The 22,698-nt window shown below is 35.5% G+C and overlaps 1 protein-coding gene across 2 annotated transcripts in view; it reads right to left on the minus strand.

Moving 5' to 3' along the window:
- LOC134529839 (lysophospholipid acyltransferase 5) overlaps window positions 1–22,698 on the minus strand; it is a 51,228-nt gene that overhangs the window by 10,239 nt on the left and 18,291 nt on the right. For both annotated transcript variants that reach the window (XM_063364334.1, XM_063364335.1), the window contains 5 exons: window positions 22,367–22,482; window positions 19,439–19,597; window positions 7,890–8,021; window positions 7,664–7,772; window positions 703–847 (listed from right to left, as the gene is read on the minus strand). In XM_063364334.1, coding sequence (XP_063220404.1) covers window positions 703–847; window positions 7,664–7,772; window positions 7,890–8,021; window positions 19,439–19,597; window positions 22,367–22,482 — 661 coding nt within the window. The remainder of the gene's footprint in view (window positions 1–702; window positions 848–7,663; window positions 7,773–7,889; window positions 8,022–19,438; window positions 19,598–22,366; window positions 22,483–22,698) is intronic.

Below are 22,698 nucleotides of genomic sequence, written 5' to 3' on the forward strand. Positions count from 1 at the left end.
ATTATCTCCCAAAATATTTCGGGTAACTGGTATATTGAATAACATTTGCTTTTTATTTTCACTGTTTTACTAACAAGCAATAAATATTAAATTTTCCACAATAATTTGTAACTTACCTTTGTTATTACAGTCAAAATTCAATCAAACAATCATCACATAAATAAACGGACTGGTTCCCTCTGAAGTATGCTCTACCACATTCCAAGAAATAAAGTAGAGTTGTAGATAAAGATAGTGTTACTACTTAGTATCATATTCATAATTGCCTAAGAAGTAAAACTAATTAAAACCATTTTTTCAACAGGCCATTTTATACAGTTTCCCACTTAACATTACATAATTTATAATTGATTTAAATCATTATTTTGGACATACACCATTGCTAGTTTTCAATGTATGTCAAAGAAAACAAACCCACAGAACAGACAAAGAAAGATGAACCCCTTTAATTTGGGTTTGCTCTATGGGGAGAAATCTATGCTGCATGATACGTTTTTTTACTTTAACCCAAAAAGCTTTGAAGGATAACTTTTATTTGGCATATTAAAAATAATAAACAGTCCCAGATGTAGAAAAACTTAATGTGCTATACCAATAACATATTCTTGAAATAGCTAATTTACACTAGTAACACTGATCTGAATGCAACCTAACGTTAAGAATAATAAAGAACTATATATTTTAAGTCTCATGAATACTCACTGAGCCACCCAGTGATTGGTGTTTGTGTTGAAAGACGCAATGAAGTGTCCAAACTTGGTTGCTCCTTCATACACTCTAAGTTTCACGTTGGCACAGCCATCCCATCGCGACTGGCCTTCCATGGTTTTCCCATTGTAGGTAAGGCCTATAAACAACGTGAAAAAACTTGACTGCAAAATAAAAGTCATTACAAATTCACACAGAACTGCTCGAGAAACCAACCTTCCAAGTATCCACAGCTATTGCCAACACCCCATGCTCATATGCTCATGCTCATGCATCAACACAAACATAACAAGTGCCTCCTAAATTAAAATATTTATGGTGTGCGTGCATATATATCATTTGAATATATGATATACTAGTTTACTTTTACTGCAGACACTATAACTAAATAATAAATCCAGGCAGGAACTTACTTACCCCTCAGTAATTTTTGGGTAAGATTTGTCTGGGATCTATTTAATGTGATTACAAAGGTTAATTGGTGACAATACAAACGGCTCTTTATATGCTGGTAAAGGTTTTGCGCATATGTGTTCATTCTGGAACAAAATAGTAAGCTTAAACACAACTAAACTAACCCAAGAATTTGAATGGGCAAAACCAAAGTGTTTTTTTTTAAATTCAAAATAAAATGCCAATGTCATTCGATATTGTCCGCACAATGAGAAATGATTTGGTATTTTCCCCCAGTAAACGTTCAAAAAAAGTAGCACTACATCTAAATATAAGACATCCCCGTAAAACATTCATCAAGCAAAAAAAACTTTTTTCATAAATAAGTTGGCACTAAATCATTACAAAAAAAAATCATCGGCTAAAATAGTTTTCAACTGACATATGACTGAAGATTAAATTCCTTTTCTCAGTGAATACCATCAAGTAAAGATGATTAATCATGTCTTGCATCACAGAATCTGCTTCTGAATAAATAATTGTCACACGCATTATGTTTTTAATCTTTCATTTTTAGTTATGTCCATGGTGGCTATAAAGCAAAGTTTGCTAGAAGGCAAAAATACAAACAGCCATATTTCAAGGAAAATATTTTTTTTACAGGAGGTAACAGATTCATCATAATAATTTATTTATAATATGTTGACGTCCCTCGGCTTCTGGTCCCCGTTTTCCCGTTGAAATAAATGTCCTGTTATGCCCGTACTGCCCTCGTCGGAGAGGTGTGGGTCCAGGCCAACGTGGCCGGGACCGGGAAAGGCAGGACCTGGAGGGAGAGTGAAGTGATTGCGAGGAATGTTGGTAGGTTGTCGCAAGCAGAACACGGCATTAACGAATTTCACGAGCCGTCTTTTATTAACGTTTATAAAGTCCTGCCGCAGCCTGGCGGAACCGTCGCGGAACAAGTGCCCTACCACGGCGACACGGACTCCCTGATGACGGGGCGGTTCTCAAATACGTTTCGGCGCGAATCGTAAAGTTTATTAATGCTAGGCTGACCCAGTGAGAGAGGGCCCGAAGACGGAGCGCTGTACATACGCGGCCCGTTACGTAATGTTCCGTGGACGGCGAAAAGTTCAGAGACTCGTAGCACCACGTTCGCGTTGTAGAAACTGCCCGCTAGACACGTCTCCCGATGACTCGTAAGTTAACAATGCTAAGCTGATTCGCGGTGGCAGCTCAGCTGCCGTGACCGACTGCGGACTGAGCGAACGTTCAATCCCGAGCGCAACGTGCGCGGCTCGCGGAGCGACGAACACGTCTGTCTCCGCTCGAGACCAGGACGCGACTGCCTCTCCCCGCTCGCCCGCGGGCCGGCGCCCGCGGGTGGCGGGGAGGGAGGGGAAATCGGCCGGCGTGGGAGAGAGCTCCGTCCCGCGGCGCGCCAGGCTGCAATTACATACTACGGCGAAACACTTCAGAAAAAGTTATTGAATTATTTACAAAGACATACACGAGACATTAATGAATAAATAAGTTATTTACATTTAAGACCCTTGATCGTTTGCAAATATATATACACAGACATAACCCTCACTGGCATGCTAGGGCGCACGCGGGTGCGTCCCTGGCCGTCGCACTCCACTGGGGACACACAGGGAGGACGTTGACGAGGCATAACGGCCTGAGGGAGCCGAGGAGACACTTGGGTCGACGTCAATGTCTACTAACAATTATTCATTCATATAAATCTCTGCAGACAATTATTGTGAATATCCAGTTATAACCTCTTACAAAACTGAATTATGTTTGTAGTTGTGATCCTGTAACTAGGCATGTGTGAAGAACAGTTTTTTTTTACTTTGAACTGAATATGAATACCAAATTATTTTCTAATAAGAATATCAAATTTTAATAGCAAGAATGGAATTTAAAATTTTTTCATATACTTTCACATGGCAAATACATAAGGAAATGAAATGGTAAATATGTAGAGTAGTGGCATCTGAAAAATAAGAGAAATAATAACATAATAAAAAGCTGGTTAGGTTAAGTCAATAATAGACAAAATATTTTATAAAATATTTAATTTCTACAAAAAAATGTATTTTTAAGCAGCTTGACATGGGGTTTGCAGGTATGTTGGTTGCTCTCTATAAGCATTGGCGCCACAACGTGGAAGCGGCATGCGAACCTGGCAAAGACTCTACAGGGCCATGAAGTCGCCCGTGTGGGTGTGAGACTAGATTCCCTCGTCCTTACCCATACAACGCAGGTGCTAGTCTGTTCTCGGTGACTGGCACACTATTCACGACCAAGTTTATGTGATTGTTTGATAGGGACTTACATGACACGGTTATGCACAGAAGCTTCACGAGTAGTCACGGTAACATTTGGGTATCAACTCAGTCATCATAAACTTGAGACATGCTAGGGTGTTGGATAATACCCATGATCTCTGTAACACGAACTGACGCGTTAGCTATCATGGCCACCGAGAACCAGAGGAGTAGGTTCTTTTCTTTTGTATTCAGCACAAGTGGTCATCAATCCTGCCACAATGTAGTGTACAGTCTTACCTAAGGTTCAAATCCACAATGTAGTGAACAGCCTTACCTAAGTTCAAATCCACAATGTAGTGTACATACAGCCTTACCTAAGTTCAAATCCACAATGTAGTGTGCAGCTTTACCTAAGGTTTAAATCCACAATGTAGTGTACAGCCTTACCTAAAGTTCAAATCCACAATAGTGTACAGCCTTACCTAAAGTTCAAATCCACAATGTAGTGTATAGCCTTACCTAAGTTAAAATCCACAATGTAGTGTACATACAGCCTTACCTAAGTTCAAATCCACAATGCAGTGTGCAGCTTTACCTAAGGTTCAAATCCACAATGTAGTGTATAGCCTTACCTAAGGTTCAAATCCACAATGTAGTGTGCAGCCTTACCTAAGGTTCAAATCCACAATGTAGTGTATAGCCTTACCTAAGGTTCAAATCCACAATGTAGTGTGCAGCCTTACCTACGGTTCAAATCCACAATGTAGTGTACAGCCTTACCTAAGTTCAGATCCTAAGGCACATGAACGGAAGGACTACTCTGAGTGCCATACTTACTCTATTTTTATACATTCAGTTTGAAGGACACAAGGCATCCCAGAAAGGATTCCCTGGCAAGTACTTCCCTAACAGGGTAACCGACACTGTTGGAAATAAACTGCACCAAGTCTCGACAAAGGTGACACACCGACGCTTCTCGTGTGTGTGTGTGTGTGTGTGTGTGTATATATGTATATGTATATATATATATATTAAAAGCCAAACTAGCCAATAACAGACCGCCACTACCAAAGCATGGTCCCAGTTGTCACAAATCATTTAAAAACAAGAAACACGGGTTATGATTAACACTATACATACAGCACAAGCACACTTACATTTTAGTAGCTGATGCAATGCAATTTAACTTTCAGTACTCCACAGTAAAAAAAATCCTCCTGATACTTCAATGGCCTTAATGTTAATTTTTAAAATGAGTAATGTTGAATGTCTTTAGCATCTTACAATATGAATGATTCTCCCTTCCCATTTATTATTCATCCACTTTCTATAGCCCACATATCCAAAAATCAGTTTGATGCTGTTTCACCACATTCAGGCCATGCTGCAAAAAATTTACAACATAAGAGCCACACAAAAAACCTAAATATATATCACTGCCCCATGAATTGTTTGTTCATAAACATAGGCATTTTCACTTGGTGTACTCTAATTTTCATTAAAAAAAAATAATTTTCCATTTACATTATTATTCCAATAATTACTTTTTCTGTATCTTATTTAAAGTGTTTTACTCTGTCACCAAAAAAAAACAAAGTTGACAGCACAATATTTAGAACCTGCAAAAGTCCCCAGAGGAAATCTGTCTAAATTATAACTGTTTCCAGAAAAACTGAATAGTTCTTGTTCGAATGCTGTTAGCTACCTTGAGAGATAAACATCCTAAGCCTTGAAAAAGTTCACTAAGTTAAGTTAGAGTAAAGAGTAAGAAAATGAAAATGTACACTTTATATGAAACGGAGAAAAAAATTAGCTGATGGAGGAAGGAGTAAAAATGGCATGCATAATATTAGGGCACTCAGCATGCTAAGCAAATGGGAGGCAAAACCTGTGAATACTCCAGTTTTCCTTCACTATCTAAACTAATTATAAAGTTATTGCAAGCAGAGCTTTAACCATAGTAAATGAAAGTGTGAAATGAAAAGGAGGCAAGTTTTATTTCATCAAGGTAAAGTATATCCTCAAACACTCTAAAATATAAGTTTTAAAATCAGAGAATCTTTACTAAAAATTAAAAAGGCCTACATATAACCACTTAAAAAAATATTCTTATAAGAATTTTTATGAAATAAATCTTATAAGCTATGTACTGAAAATTTACTATGTCAATATAGTAAAAATGTCATGAATTATTCATATACTTTCCTTTCAATCTTGAAATTGTGCGAGTGAAGCCTTGGGTTATATTAGCTAGTAACTTATAAACATCTACTGTAATTCCATGACCTCCCAAGCAATGCTGTTATAAGTTTCCTAAGGCTTATATGTATTTTTTTAAGTCATCACTTTTCAGATTATGTTTTCATACATCATGTCTAAAAACAAGTGCTATCACTGTCTGTTCACAAGCATTAATCTGTGCAATCCATCCCCTGTAAAATTGGGGTACAGGCGATACTTGCGAGTTCAATAAAAATTATTGTATTTTATTCAGTAGTGACAACAGAAAAAAAACCTGTTTGTAACTAGCCAAACACATTGTCAAAGTGATATATATTGTTTATACCTGTAATAAGCAAATTCATGCATCTAGATACTAAGCAGATTGAAATGTAAGAACAAAAACTACTTGAAATACCATATTTGTGGTATTCACACACATGCAGTTCTACTACATCACATCAGTACTTCATATTTCAAAATGTTACAAAATAACTTGTAGAAAATGTTAATTACATAAAATTTAATAAGCCTCACACATATGGTAAAAAAACAAATATTAAATAAAGCACAGTCAACAAGGGATACTAAAAAGAAAATATTACGCCTGAAATATGCTAATACTTCTTAAGTATGTTTGATATATGTCTTTAAAAACTAATAAACCTTGCATTTACTCAAAAAATTGTAAGCAGGAGCAAAGGAATAATATTCCTGGAAAAAAAATTGGTAACCATATTAGCTTGAACCATGAGTTTCCAAATTTTATGCACATGGCAGTGAAATTATTTTACTAAATGACAAATACTCAACAATTTTAAACAATGGAAACTCATTCATATTTTTACTGCAAAGTAACTATTAATGATACATTACAACTCTCATGAGGGATTTTGTAACAATTATAAAAGTCATGTTGCCATCATTGTTCCACTAAAATTAACATATTAAAGTATTTTTTGTTTTGTTTTAAATTGCTTGGGATAGCTGGGCTTAGTGAATACATTTAAACCCAGTCAACAGTCCAAGCTGGATAAAAGAACAAAATTATGTACTTATAAAAACTACATTATTTAACATAACACATTCCTAAAAATGTATAAAAAAAAACTACTAAAATACAGTAGACTCACGATTATCCAAGGTAATGATTGGCAATGGGTTCACGGAAAACCGAAAAACACAATTAAAGCAATGTAGAAAAAAAATGTTTAGTTAAAATTTTTGTATTACGACTATCTAGACAAACACTTTATAAGGTTGTACGTAACAGGTACTTAAGACGTAATTTACAGAAAAAGTTCTAGCTCATATCAATAAAACATAGCCAAATTTTACATCGCCATATTTTACGTCCAGCTGGTTGATAATTTTTAATTTTTGTTGAATGTCAAGTTCCACTCATTGGCATTTATGATTGGACATTACTGGTAAAGATTACGACAGAAAAAAATACTGCTGCGTTGCGACTGCACACACATACAAACACTAATGATACTGCCTTTTACAAAAATAAAGTTACGCTTACCTACCTAAGTTCTAAACTGTCTACATATAAATTTATGGTTTCTAAAATTTACATCAAAATAAACTAGGTTATAATAGATAAATAATCTAGATGTATAAAGGGAATATAAATTAATACCAATTAAAACTCATGGCCATGGCACGAGCCCCTCAACTATGTATGCATTATGTTTGGCAGCATTTTTTGTCTTAAGTCTAGTCACATCAATAGATCACAAAAATAAAAGAAATAAATAGCCAAAAATTATTTTTGGGTTTATGGTTTATGGAAGCGTAACACGGCACGATTAACCCGCAAACCGGATAACCAGCACCCAGATAATTGAGAGTCTACTGTATGTATAAAGAAATTTTCAAAACTTTTACTATACAGAAAAAAAATATATAAAAAAATAACTAATGCTACAATTTATATACTGCAGAAAAAATTTTTAAATGCTTACAAAAATAACTACGCTAATGGCCAGTTCTGACAAGTTTAAAAAATAACTAAGAAACATTTTGAAACCAACATGCTGTTGGACATAACATACCAGAACATATACAGACGCCCTCAGAAATAAGCCAGCAGGCGATATATTTGTAAAGTGTGATCTTGGCCCAGAAGCCCAGTACAAGACATCGCTTGACGAAGGGTAACATCTGAATGAAATACACACATTATTATGAAGTTTTACAGTAAACCACAGCACATGCATGGCAGTTTTTTTTTGTCACACAATAATAACACTGATCAGTAACTGCAAATTCTTTACTTACATTGAACTCTGGTGTAAGCAAATATGAATCGGGGCAGTACGAGATTCCAACTTGAAATATGCCCAGGTATATGAAACCCAGACCGCCTCGCATGAAACCAGTAAGCAGGCAGGATGGAAGTGTTTCATTATCCTTAAACAAAATTACATCAATACCCTCCACTCTGATGAAAGTAAAACATCACTTAAGCTGGATGTTATCATGAGGTGTTAATTTTTTTTACAAGAAATAACAATATGAGAACATAATATAACTTGATAAATGGCTTATATTTTACAAAATACACGATAACAAAACACTTAAAACATACGGCACAAAATACAAGGAAGAATTAAATGAGCTCATAAAGTCCAGTTTAACCAAAAGACCTCTTAATTTATGGTGAAAAAACTGTCAACATGCTCTACAATGAAGCACTCACCACAATACACCCGACTTCCAAACAGAAAATAATAGATGAAGAAAACTCTAGTAGTGAAATAACTAGCAGGTAAGATATTTAAAAACATTTTTAGCTCTCAATTGAAAATACTATCCAAGATTTTAAGTAAAATATTTGTGACCAATATTTTATAGAGGCAAATGAAATGACCATAATATATTATTCTCCAGTGAAATAGTAATTCTGTGCACAAAAAATCCTTCAACTTAAAATAAAAAATCAAAGAAATAATTAACAATATTCATAAATAAAACCATATTAAAATGTATCTAAAACCTAAAAGAATGTTTTAATTAAATAATTTATTACTTGGTTTTTTTTTTTTTTTTTAAGATTATGTAGAAAGTATTCAAAAACATTTTGGATAGTATCGTAAGTATTTAAAGTATAGCATTACATTTATTTACTAAGATGTTATACATTTAAATTCAACAATTGAAATTAGACACCTGAAACTGAAGTATTACAGAATTATAGAAATACATGTACAACTTACTAAACACGATACTGCAAAAGTTTCACAAGCAGAATACACTCGCCCCTCCAAGTAACGCTGTTTAAGTAACGACGCCAATAAATCACAGCATGATTTGAAGTATTGCTGTTTTCTTTTACGTGTATTTTTACTTTTCATGCACGCAAAATGGCAACAGCATTTGTTTAGCATTAAATTCAATGCAACCAATTATTAATGGGACGAATCACCAAACAATATTTAGCTCTTTCCTTAATAGCCATTCGCTTCCTTCACTGCGTATTTATTTCAGATGATGCCAATGTGTTCAGCTGATGTTTATTTCACGCCATCCCGCATGTCAGCAGCAGGTCTGGAGAGTAAAGCTAGAAGCTTTCAGGCTAGTTTACCTCGCACCTACTAGGATGTGATAGTGGCAAATGGGCTACTGGTAAATCATGGCAGGCACGCATTTACCAAACAGCAGTGTCAGGAATTACATTAAAGGTTAAACAACCTTTCTAATAATATAAAATATTAAGTTTATGCTTTTTAAAAATCTTATTAGAATTGAAATGTATCTGCTCTACTAATAATATTATAATTATCTAACTCTGAAATGTTAACGCCTATTTAGGAATGTTATGCCCAAGCCCAATTATGTAAAAAGTGTGGTACATGAATTTTAAAATTTAATTTTAGTTTGTTTAATCTCAAAATGTTATTCAAAAAGTATTAAAATGTACTTCAAATGTATTTAGATGTATATTTGTATTTTTAACCAATTTTAACAGGAACAGTGTCTTGATTAAATGGTAGTCAGAAGGCAAACTTACCTGATTGAAAAAAAATTATTTGGATTAACATACTCTCTTGTGAAAAAAAAAATACCTATTTAATTAGCGCTCTGCTTTTCTGGAATGAATTAGAGTGTTACTTTAAAGAGTGGATGTAGTTTATCTTGTTAGGAAAAAATTTTGTATATCAAATTTCAGTGTAAACTAAAACATAAGTGATTCAATGCATTTTCACTAGTGGGAAATGTAGGGGACATTGCAGCAACCCTTTGGATTTTCTCAAGGTACTCTAGTTTTCTTCATTAATTCATTCTCTCACTTACCATATTAGACAATATAAGACCATTTGTTAAGTACCCATATTACTTTTTTCTAGGTGCTAAAAATTATAGATCATTTACTTGACGTCCCTCGGCTTCTGGTCCCTATTTCCCTGCTTGCTAGAAATGTCCGCTATGCCCGTACTGCTCTCGTCGGAGAGGTGTGGGTCCAGGCCGACGTGGCCGGGACCTGGAAATGCGGGACCTGGAGGGATGGTGAGGTAGAGTGACAGGTAGAGCGAAAGGACCACTCGCTGTTAATCGGTTCACGAGCTCTTTTATTGCGTTCAGAGAGCTTGCCGCGGCCTGGCGGATCCGTCGCGGGTTGCGCGCCTCTCCCACGATGACCCGGACTCCCGGTGACCGTCTCGTACGGCCCACTCGTCCCGACGCGTACTGGCTTTTATCCACGTAACAAAGTTCCTGATAGTCAACTGTGTTGTAATGGCACGTGACGCGTGCGCGGTCCCTACGTACTGACTCGTAACGTCGGCGATGGTTCGGCAAAGGGTAACTACGCCCCACACTAAGACACGTGATGCGTGCGCGGTTCTTACGTACTGACTCGTAACGTCTGCGAAAGTTCTGCGACGCGTAACGAAGCTTACGCGTCCCGTAATGCGTGATGCGTGACGTAACTTACGTACTCGCAACTCAGGCACCCACTCGCGTGGGCGGCTCGTCGTGGGCAGCACGGCTGCTGCGAAAGATGCTCGTCCTACGGCTGAGTCGCCGGACCGTGAGCTCGACACCCGTCTCGCGATCAGCGCGGAGCGGAGCGCACGTCCGCCGCTGCTCGAGTCCTGAGTTCAACTACTGCTCTCCCCCGCTCGTCCGCGGGCCGTCGCGCGCGGGCGGCGGGGGAGTGGAGGGGAAATCGGCCGGCGTGGGAGAGCGCCACCCCTCGCGACGCGGATGAGCGCCAGGCCGCGCTTACATACAGACACTGCGATACGTTTACAAGAATTACACGATAGTTGGTACATGACAATTACATTACTTACACACTTAAAACAAAGTCACTGTCATTTGGAAAGAAATATATACACATGGAAATATTTACATAATAACACTGGCGTGCTAGGGCGCACGCGGGTGCGTCCCTAGCCGATGCACACACTGGGGTTCACGGGGGGGGAAAAGGGAGGACGTTGACGAGGCATAACGGCCTGAAGGAGCCGAGGAGACACTTGGGTCGACGTCATACTGAAAATACTGAAAGAATTGGAATAATTTAATTCCAATTTAAAAAGAATCACTTAATTGATGATGTGGAGTAGAACTACACATGAAAAAAACAATTATATTATTCCAAGGAAGAATACATAATCGCAATAAAATACAAAATTTAATTACGTTATGGGCAGTAAAATAAATTGGTTCAATTTCATCCCCTTAACTGAAAACAATGTTTCAATGAAGTCTAGTTAGTTTCTGATGAATTTTAAACACTAGACAAATCATATACAATTAAGACAGATGCAATCTAAGAAATTCTATTAGACAATTTGATCCACAGTTTAATAATTTAAAAAGGAGAAAAGGGAGAAAAATATAGCATTTGAGTATCATTTATAATTTTCCTAGTAGTATTTTATGCATATTAGGGTACAAAAAAAGTATAAATAAAATCTTTCAATGTTTATGTTTTTTAAGTCAAGTTAGGTGCTGTAATAACAATAAACCCATCTATTTTTGTTCAAAACAGTGTATTACATTTTTCTGTGCACATCACTACCTTCGTCAAGTCAAAAGCACTGAAATAATCAAAGAACTTACCATTATAAAACTGTTGGCATTATGATAAAATTTATGAACAGAGTTTAAGACAAATTAATGAGATAAAGTTTAATTCATTCTTGAATTCTTCAGGGTGAATGTAATTTGTAATTTGTAATTTAATCCTCATCACAAATTTTTCTAAATAAATATGAGAAATAACATGCTCAGCTCACCTAAGCAATAATGCCTAAATGGTAAATAAGATTGAGATTAAAAAATATACATGGCTTTAAATTTTACAACTGCCTATTTGAATTATTGTAAACAAATAACTTGTATCTTGAATGACAAAATCCAACTTAGGGGTACCTGAAAGTGTATAAAAAATGATGGATGAAGTTTATAAATGAGCAACATGTTAATAGTTTCACGCTGCTGCTGAAGACGAGGTCCATCCAGCCAGACCAGCGTGTGGGCCTGGTGGATTCCTGGGGAAAACCCCTCCACCTCGAGTGGGCACGACACAGGTAGCATTCATCCCTTCCCTTACAACTACAAGGACCTCCCATTAGCGGCCGCTTTCTGACAACACACCATCCCCCTACCCCCAAGGAGTCCGGGTGCTTCTCTCTCTCTCTCTCTGGTTCCCAGAGCCCACTGCGTGAAGTGGCATAACGAGGCCGTCATTGTTCTTGCAGCTTCCAGTGTCAAGTTGGGGGACTTTGATAACGCAACACTTCGGAGGCTACGAGACCTTTGAGCTATCTTGGTGAGTGATAGGCGATGAGAGAGTAGTGCACAGCAGCATGTTGGGACAGAAGTGCGTGGGAAGAACGCAGCATGTTGGGACAGAAGTGCGTGGGAAGAACGCAGCATGTTGGGACAGAAGTGCATGGGAAGAAAGCAGCATGTTGGGACAGAAGTGCGTGGGAAGAACGCAGCATGTTGGGACAGAAGTGCGTGGGAAGAACGAACAGTAGAAGAAGCCACTGTCAAGTCGAGCTCCAATGGGGGAAGTAAATGGTGGCCTTATAAAAGTGTGATTAGTTCTGTGGATAGTCATTAAGATTGTTTTAATTTAGGAAATAGTGTAATTATTAGTTAATAAATAAAGCTCTAGTAAATAAATTGTGCTAGCCTTTTTTGACGTGTATTTCCCCAATTGTAACGTTTGGTGTAAGACGTAGGGATGGTCCTAATTAATAAATGAAGGATTTAGTTATTTTAATTTTAAAAAAATACAAATTTAAATAAAAATTAATTACAAAGTAATAAAAAATTTATTTATTTATTTAGGTTTAATTTTAGTGTTAAAATAATAGTAGTTTGAAGTTTACATACCTACATTTTTTTGCAATAATACACTTGTCCTATTTTTTTATTCCATTGTTCAAAACTTTTTTACAGTCATCCTCTGTGATGCCAGACAGCACCTCTGTTGTTGTTTTTTTCCTTCACCTCAGCAAAGTTGGCAAAACGCTTTCCCTTCATTTCTCTTTTCGTTCAAAGAAATAAAGGTAGCAGGGGGCAAGGTCGAGTGAATCAGAAGGGGAAGAAAATAAGGTTATGTGATTTTTGGTCAAAACTTGGTGCACAGACAGAGCTGAGTGAGCAGGGGCACTGTTGTGTTGGACAAACCAGTTGCCCGATTGCCACAAATCAGGCCTCTTTACGCACATTGTTGCGCAATCTTTTCAAAACTTCCAGGTAGAAAGCCTGGTTAACTATCCTACCTGTGGAACAAACTCTGAATGGATGACTCCTCTCACATCAAAAAAACAAATCAGCATCGTATTGACGTTTGATTTCACTTGAAGAGCTCTTTTGGGGCAAGGCGAACTGGAAGTCTTCCACTGGCTTGTTATTGTTTCATTTCAGGGTTGTAACTTTAGAACCATGATTCATCACCTGTAATGACCTTCCAAAAAAAGTTTGGATCACTTTGGAATTCTACTTTCAAAGCACAGCTTGCCTTCACACGTTGTTTTTGCTCTGTAGTCAGCAGTCAAAGCACAAATTCGGCAACCAGCCTTCTTATCCCCAAATCTTCCATTCAAATTCTCTGAACTGAACTCCAAGTCACTCAAGACAGCTCCACAACTTTTTCAATTGTCTGTCGTCAACCTTCCAGGATGATTTTGCGAATTTTTTCAAAATTTTAATAGTTTGTGCCATGGAAAGATGCCTAGAGAAAGGCTTGTCATTAATTGACATTCACCTCTTTTTAAACGGGAAAACCATTCAAACACAAGTTCTCGCCTCCTTGTAGACCGTTATAACATTTCAAGAGTTTCCGTGCCAGTTTTTCCGAGCAGGAAGCAAAACTTCACGGCCCGCGCTGTTCACGAGAATCAGCCATTGCAAAAACGACGAGAACACAAAACAACTTTCGCTAAAAAATTCACACTAGTCTTAACAGTTTTTATGTATTTAGTTTTTAAAGTTGCTTAATCAAGCACTTTGTCACTGTGATTTTTTTTTAATATTTAAAAAAATAATACTAACTAGTAAATGTTTTATAAAGCTGCTAAATTTGATCTTAAGAGCCAGTCATGTTGGCAACATGGGTGATGAACTCCCGAAATAACTAGAAAGTTTGAGAGTTTAAATTTTAACTTTTTGTCTTATTTACATTTTAAGATTTACGAATAATAATACATTTTTTATTTCATTTAAATAGTTTGCGTGGGCGGGCAATTATTATTTACATCTTTAAAGGTGTGTGGCAAAGAATTTGAACTGTGCGAAAAGTTTCGCAATCTTCAGCAGTGGAGGGGGAAAGGGAGGAGTGTGTGTGTTTCATGACTCGCGCCCAGGAACAGCTGACCGAACGTCATGCGCGCGGGTGCCAAATGTTACGGGGGAGGGGGGGGGGGGGGGTATTCAAGTAACGACAACCCCAAAGTACTTTTAGTCGTGTACAGACGACAGAAAATGTTAAAATTACGACGCTGCGGAGTGCAAATGGGGCGTCAGGTGTCAGGTGTTATGAGGCCATTCCCGAGTGCAGGGAAACGTGAATTTGGCTGGGGATGCAACTGGGTCGGTGGTTGTGACCAGTGCTGAGCCCTTCATCAAGACTCACCATCATCCATCAGGCAAGGCTTTGCCACGCATGTCTTTGGGTAAAATTGCAGGAGCAATTTTCTGTTCAATTTGGTGAAACATTGGCAGTCATTGCAGCGGATACGCAAGTAAGTGTCGTTCGTGCCTCAATCACCAGCCCATAAGGATTTTGAAAAAATTTTTAACCCCCTTATGTCTCTGTAATAATTACTGTGACGTATTTAGCCTGCAAAAAACTTTCTTGGAGCATATATACGTACACAGCAAGTCCCAGTTAACTGTAGAGTAGAAAACTCATTTAGTTGTATTTTATATTTCCAAGCTTGGATGTGAGATTTGGCCTTGGTATCAGTTTTATATTGTCGCCCAAACCACAACGTAAATTTTGAACTTTATTTACCTTAAATTTTTTAATGCTAGCCTGTATAAAATTGGTCAATTATTTTTTTTATGAATTTTAATGGTTTAATAATCCCTAGTATTGTTATTTATATCATGTTTGTTACGAGTTTAAAGGATAATTATAAATATTTATCATTTTTGTTTTCCCGTGCACATGGCATAGGTAGTAATTTTTATGTCATTTATATTTTAGTATTTATTTCTTATATTTCAGCTGTAGCAAATGAAATCGCTTAACCAGCTCCCAGCTTTGTATAAAGTTACTTGTAATGCCATTTTCTAGATTTTTTCTTGCATTAAAATCACATGAATCCAAGTTTAATTTTTTTATTTATCAACTACTAATTTATTACTATAGGACCTCCTTAAATTTTTTGGATGCTGTTTCTTTTGGTAAACAATTTATTTTTGGGATCACAGCCTGCTGGTATGGGAGTAGGTTTAAAGAATATTGCGGCTTAAACGTAATTTATTTTGATGTTGATGTCACAAAGGATTGACGCTGCCCATAGCAGGCATTGGGGACTGTCAATGCCCACTGCAAGTGCAGGGTGGGTGACATCTTTGTCTTCACTCTTAGTCCTTTCTATGTTTATCACTGCGTGCGTGACCTTCTGTTACGCAGTGAGTTCCCTATGTCAGCTCCCCCTTTTGGCTCCAAAATTCAAAGCTTCCTTCTGGATCAGCCACTACCCTTCAGGATGGTCTCGCGTTCGTGTCTTTAGTGTTCATGCAAGCAGATTAAGTGAAAACAGGACTGTAAGATACCCTGGTGTTATTACAAGCTCTTATTTTTGGACTTGAAAAAAGACAAATCAAATAGTGAAAAAATTTTCAAAAGAGACTGTGCTAAAGGCAACTATATTATATATATATATGTATGTGTGTGTATATGTGTATATACATATATATATATATATACACTGTGCTGTTACATGACTATTCCGTGCACAGAAAGTGTATTGTTTTTATTATAAATAACATTTTTTAAATTATTATTATTTGTTTACATTTTCATGTTTTTGCTCTATTGTTGTTTATTGGACGTATCTACGAGTGCTACACTCTATGGCGTAGCCCAAGTGACTTTGAAGCATCAATTAGCAAGACCCTTCTAGGGAACAAATGACTTAAACGGCAAATTGGACTTTTTGCACGTAATTTGCGTAAAAGAACTTTCATTGTTGAAAAATAACGTTTTAAATTTGAGACATTTTAGTATTTTAAGATGTATTGTTGAATGTCTGTATTTTGTTTTGATGTGTTAATTAAGTCAACGATGTTTGTGTCTCGGCCAATGAGAGGTGATGTTGCTTAAGATAAGCGTCGTTAATTAAGTTAAGAAAAAAGTTTGGAATGACTACGGCTTTGGCTAGACAGCCTGGGTTTCAATCCCCTTAAAAATCTAATAATTCTACGAGCTAAACAGATCATCCAGTTGAAAGGATGTTTTTAATCGTCGTTTAAACATAATTATATGTAATTTATATAGGGCACATCCTATATGATGTGTAATTAGGTGTGAAATTACCGTGAGTAAAACCTACTCATAATGCTATTTTGAACGGACCGTATTTCTGCATAAACGTAATTTGATCCTACCAATACGCATATAAACTTTGATTTTTGTGTCGAACACAGTAAAGCCCTGCGAAGACAAACAATTTTTAAGCCAATTACCATTCTGATTTACACGTTCTTAGTTCAAACCCAGAGGTGAAATGAGACGGAGTTCTCATGATGTTCTACCATACCTACATACTGAATTCAGCCGAGGTACACTAAATTAAATTAAATGACAACGATAATAAACTATATTTTGACACACTAAATTCAATCTAGAGTGAGAGCAACAGACACGATAATTTGAATTTATGAACTTTTGTTGTATGTTATCATGTGTGCAACATATCTCCTGTTTATTTGAAAACATAAGAGTATACCACTGGTCAAACAAATAATTATCTATATTTTTGTCTGATTAAAGATTATTTGTTTAACTCTATTTTATTCTATTATTACTTTACAGTGTATATTTTTGTTTTTAATGACCCTAAATTACATGTTGTCACTCTTTATTCTAATCCTAGATCTGAAGTGTTATATTATTTTCTTTCTCTTATGTATTACACTACACTTATCCTATCTTGATAATGAAGTTAAGTTTTACATAAGAGTGGCGCCAAGAAACCATTCAAAATAATCAAAGAGTCTCCATTCGACAGAGTATTAATATCCAGAGTAGTAGTAACTATTCCGAGAACTATTATTATTATTACATAGTTCAGAGTTTATTATTATTCAGAGCAAATTGCACATTCAACACATAAATACACACACACATATATGTGTGTATATACATATATTTATATAAAATCCAGAGATATAATCAAAGATTATATATATTTAAACTAATTTTTTAGTGTTAAAATATAATATACTTTAATCTCTGCCTAACGGGTTTCTTATAAGTTTTTTCCCTTCAATGAGAATGTAAGTGTTACACATTTTTAACCTACTGTTTCTATTATTTACATGATAACCAAAAGGCACCGTATGTTTATGTATCTTCTTGTCTCTAAACCATTAATTATCTCAGCGACCAGATACTCTGACTTATTAGTTTCTTCTATATATTACGATCCACCTTTACACTCAACCAGTGTTGTGGGTGTAATGGTAAACTTGATGTGACCCTTTCGGTGTTCTGTCTCTGAGGTTTCTTTACCTAGTTCATTTTAGAATTTACTACTACAGTAGACTCCCGATTACCCATGGTAATGACTGGAAAGGGGTCCACGAATAATTGAAAAACACGTTTAAAGCAGTGTAAAAAAAACTGATTATTATTTCTATCCAGACTTTCTAGACAAACACTGTTAACACATGTCCCTCAAAAATTTGTTCCAGTAAAATAGAGCGCTAATAAAAAAACACTAGGTACATAATTTTTTCTTCATAAGAGAGTATTTTAATCAAAACAATTTGTTTAAAAATAGGTAAGTGTAATTTCTGACTACCATTTTCATCAAGACACTACTTCCATTAAAATTAATTTACAGAACAAATTTGTATATAAATACATTTGAAGTACATTCAAATAAATGTTGAATAACATTTAGAGATTAAAAAACCTAAAATTAAATTTAAAAATTCACGTACTGCATTGTTTAAATAATAGAGCTCGGGCATAACATTTTTATTGATATAGAAGATACATTTAGTTCTAATAAAAATTGAAAAAGCATAAACTTAACATTTTATATTATAAGAAAGATTATTTAACCTGTTAACGTAATTCCTGACTCTGTTGTTTCCTAAATGCGTTCTCTTCCATGATTTGCCAGTAGCACATCTAGTGGCGTAAGGTAAACTAGCCCTGAAAACTTCTGACTTTTCTCTCTAGACCTGTTGACAATGCAGGATGGCGGAATATAAACTTTTGCTGAACACTTGGGCGGCGTCGTAAATAATTAAGCAACGAAGAAAACAAACAGCTATTGAGGAAAGGCAATTTTTTTTTATTCATCACATTAATTTATTGCATTATTAATTTGTTGTATTGTATTTAATGCTACACAAGTGCAGTTGCCATTGTGTGCACATGGAAATGAAGTCAAAAATTCTTTTTGTTTTTATGGTTTATGAAAGCGAAATATGGCATGGTTAATCCGCAAACTGGATAACCGGGAGTCTACTGTTCTTAATTAGCTTTAAAAGGAACCCTGAGGTGTGTCAATATACAAACATACACATTACAGCACAGTAATGAGCGATCTCGAATCGCGCCTTGTGCCAATGACTGACTATATGCCACCCGAGGGCTTCTGACTAACACTTATGTGAGCACTGTGAAAACTGTTTTTGATCTAGGCTAAAAATGTTTTAGCACAAGTTAGCTTAGTCGGCTAGGGTTCTTACATTTCTCGCGAGTGGTGGATCATCTCGCATTCTGGACTGTTGAATGCCGGACTACTGGATGTCTACTGTATTAAAAGGTTCGGAGGCATAGTTTGAATATAAAATCTTGTAATCTTTTGAGCAAAAACAGCTTTAAATTCATCAACACTACAAATTAAAATGTTCAAAGGAATATTTTTGATGTAAAATTATGTGACAAACACTTTAAGTTTATTAATTTTTAATGATATTGATCTGAAAAGTGACACAACTTCAAAATACTATACTTTATCCCACAGCCATACACGTATTACTAATTAAAACTAACAACACTTTCAATACTTACTACCTGCGAACAATGTTATTTAAGACAGAACAGAAATTTCTTTAATGTATATTCAAAAAACATGTCTTTAACTAACACACAGTTGTACAGTAGGGCCTACCTGGTCTCTCAACACTCCTGCCACAAAGTCCTGGTATCGCCTCATGGGAAACTGCGGACCCACCAAAAAACTTGACGGAAAAAACGTGTGACCAGCAACTTCGAAAAACGTTGGAACTTTTGCAAGGGCAGTCTTTTTCTGATCATCTGAAAGGCTATCCTGCAAACAAATAAATAAGTATTTTTATCATATCTGGCTTATGCAAGTATATTGCCACATTTGAGAATTTTTAATATATATATTTTTTTAGAACTGATCTGGACATTTGCAGGACAAGGTGGGATTTATTTATTTTTTTATTTGATCCTCCACATCAGCTGGAAATGCACTGGCTGCTGGCCATTTAACACCAAATAATAAATCTTTCACACACTTGAAGTTTTTGGAGCATATTCCTTATTACATATAAATAACAAATTTTATTCTAACAGAACATGAGCACAGAACTGCTACAGTAACTTAGCCACAACTGAATTTTCTTACAGAAAAGCTGACTTAAACTGTAATTAGGTAGTTATTTAAGGCAGTGCATTATTTATGTAGTATAATTATTTATATGTACATAATGTACATAAGACTGATAAATTTTACTTATTAATTAAAAATATGTCTGCTGAAGTGAAATTTCCCTAATTTTCCCTGACAAAAACTGTTAACTTCTTTATTTTTTTTAACATACATGTAATATACTCATTTACAATTTTTTGAAAGAAATAAGGAAAATCCAGTCACCACCATCCCTATAGCTGGCCTAGTATTTTCTGAACCTTTTTTTTTCTATTTAACATTTTTATTTTTAAAACTAATGTTAAAAAAATCATAAATACAAAAACACAGTACGAATGAAAAAAAAAACACCATAAGAATTCTATCATACATTAATTATGTACAAAAAATAAACAGGATATAAAATTCCTTGCATATGCCATTATATAGTATGTGTGACTATAAAAGAAAACATCTGAAAAACAAAAAATGCTTTCACAGCCTGGGTGACGGCATACAGGAGCATGATAGTTTTCACTCAAATTACTATCACTGGTAAACTTCCGTGTCTTTTCCAGGATTTCAAGTAAATTACCTAACCAATTTAAACTTTCTTGATTTTTCCCCAATTTTCAAAGACATTGCAGAATGTGGACAATTTGTCATAGTAAAATCTTAAAGGAAAAAACTTAGAAAAACTGTAAGCCTTTAATACATTCTTTAAATGATTAAGCCTTTAAGCCGTAATATTTTCCTGAAATGTTTCAGTTGCCACTAAGCTTTAGGGAGTTCTGTCCAAAAGGAGAATAGGAAGAGCTACATTTAGGGTGATAATTAGATAACTGAAAATATTTTAAAAATATGGGAAAAGGTGTGATAACAAAATTGCTAGTGCCTAACCCAGTGGATATTGCCTGCCCTGTAGATAGTGCAACTGTTGATATGCATGTTACAAAAAATGTAATAGAAAAAATAAAAAATTGAGGTCAAAATATACAGAAGCGCCCAAGTTAGATGACATTCAAAATAATGCAAAAATTAGTTTAGTCGAAATGACATAAAAATACAAAAATCCTATTTTTGAATGCCCCATGATTACTCGTAAGACAATGTAACATGTATAAATGCTTTTCCTGTTGTTGACATTCTCATGCCTAACCATTTGCATACCAAAATCCACATGGAAGATGGAAAATGTATCACAGAGCATGTTCAAACTTTAAACATACTTATGAAGTAATACTACAACTTGAATACAATTGAACATAAAATGAAATGCAGTAAAATGTAAATGTGTAAACAGTTCTTTTTACTTTTGTTACTCTAGGCGAGTGAATTAAACTGGCACAGAACTATCCCGCCATTCGACTTGCAAGTCTTTTTCCTTTAAACTATGGGAGGGAGCCAATTCTCGACTAAAGTGTTTTTCGACTCAAGATTTACTCATAGAATATGTTGCATTGTTCCTATCCACGTATTACCAAACATCCTCTATATAACTTAACCATCCTTCTACGAAAACTAAAACACCACAAAAAATAAAAATTGGTTGTCTGTAAGGTCGGTTTACGGACGATAGTTTAACGTGACGTCATAACAAAACATTGATGAAATGATGGCATACTTTTATGAATTAAATTGAATCATTTTTATTGAATTATCACTATTTTGTATGGAAACAAAGAAGGAGTGAAATGAAATCTACAATTTAATTGATAAACTTACTTTTATTTGCACTCATTAAAATTCAAATATGTTTATTACTTTAACGAAGAGATTATTTTAACTATAACTTTTATATATGTTTACTATTTAACTTCTTCCAATCTGTGTTATTCTGTTAAGGATAGGACGATGATAGGAAAGTAGGAAACGAATGGGAGTGTTTCAAGTTTAATGTGCCTCGAAAAAGTCAAATCAATGGTTGTTCCAATCAGTGTAATGGGACAATGTGCGTAACGGGACAATGAGTCATCCTTTTTTGTGCGTGCGGCCGGTTTTCATAGATTTATTAGACGTCACGTCAAAAATGGAGACTCAATCACCTTAGTCATCAGATACTGAGCATACATTACACATACTGTACCTAAAAAGGCATGCTGTTTATGAGCTGAAACACAGACCATGTGAAGGAGATGTAAATAGTATTAAGAAGCCCTGGCTTCTCTAACAGAATCATATACCAAATAAATACTAGCTAGCCTAACAAATATACAGTTGCTAGTGGAAAACGTGACATACGTTTCCATGCACCAGTAGGTTTTCTCGGGCACTCGTTTCCACCACCCATTCATTCCATCAATGCTTCATTAGCATCTGATCACATTATATCGTTTCCTAATGCAGAAGACACGTTAAGCTCAATCCATTCCATTTCATTACAAAATTTCTGAAACATTTAACTGTGAAGTAACTTGCAAAGAAAAACCAAACTGTACTCACTGCAGATTTTGTACCATCGTACACATCAAATGCTAAGCCAATCAACCTGAGGGTTAAAACACACTGGGCCATGCTCCACTTGATGTCATATGTTTCCGTACCAGTCAAATAGTATCCTGAAATATGAAAAAAAAAATTATAAAATTAACTCTACTAATAATTTCATGGAATACTGAAATTTTAGACTACACATAACCTACAAGTTTAGAAAATAATGTATAAAATAATACCAGTTTTTTTTAAATAACTTACTAAAGTATAAATCTGTTCATCAAAAGTTTGTTTGGTCGCTAAATAATTAAAAGTTAAGGGATGATATTTCGAAAAATTTT

This window comes from Bacillus rossius, chromosome 2 (genome assembly GCF_032445375.1).
Source record: "Bacillus rossius redtenbacheri isolate Brsri chromosome 2, Brsri_v3, whole genome shotgun sequence".
In the NCBI taxonomy this organism is placed as follows: domain Eukaryota; kingdom Metazoa; phylum Arthropoda; class Insecta; order Phasmatodea; family Bacillidae; genus Bacillus; species Bacillus rossius.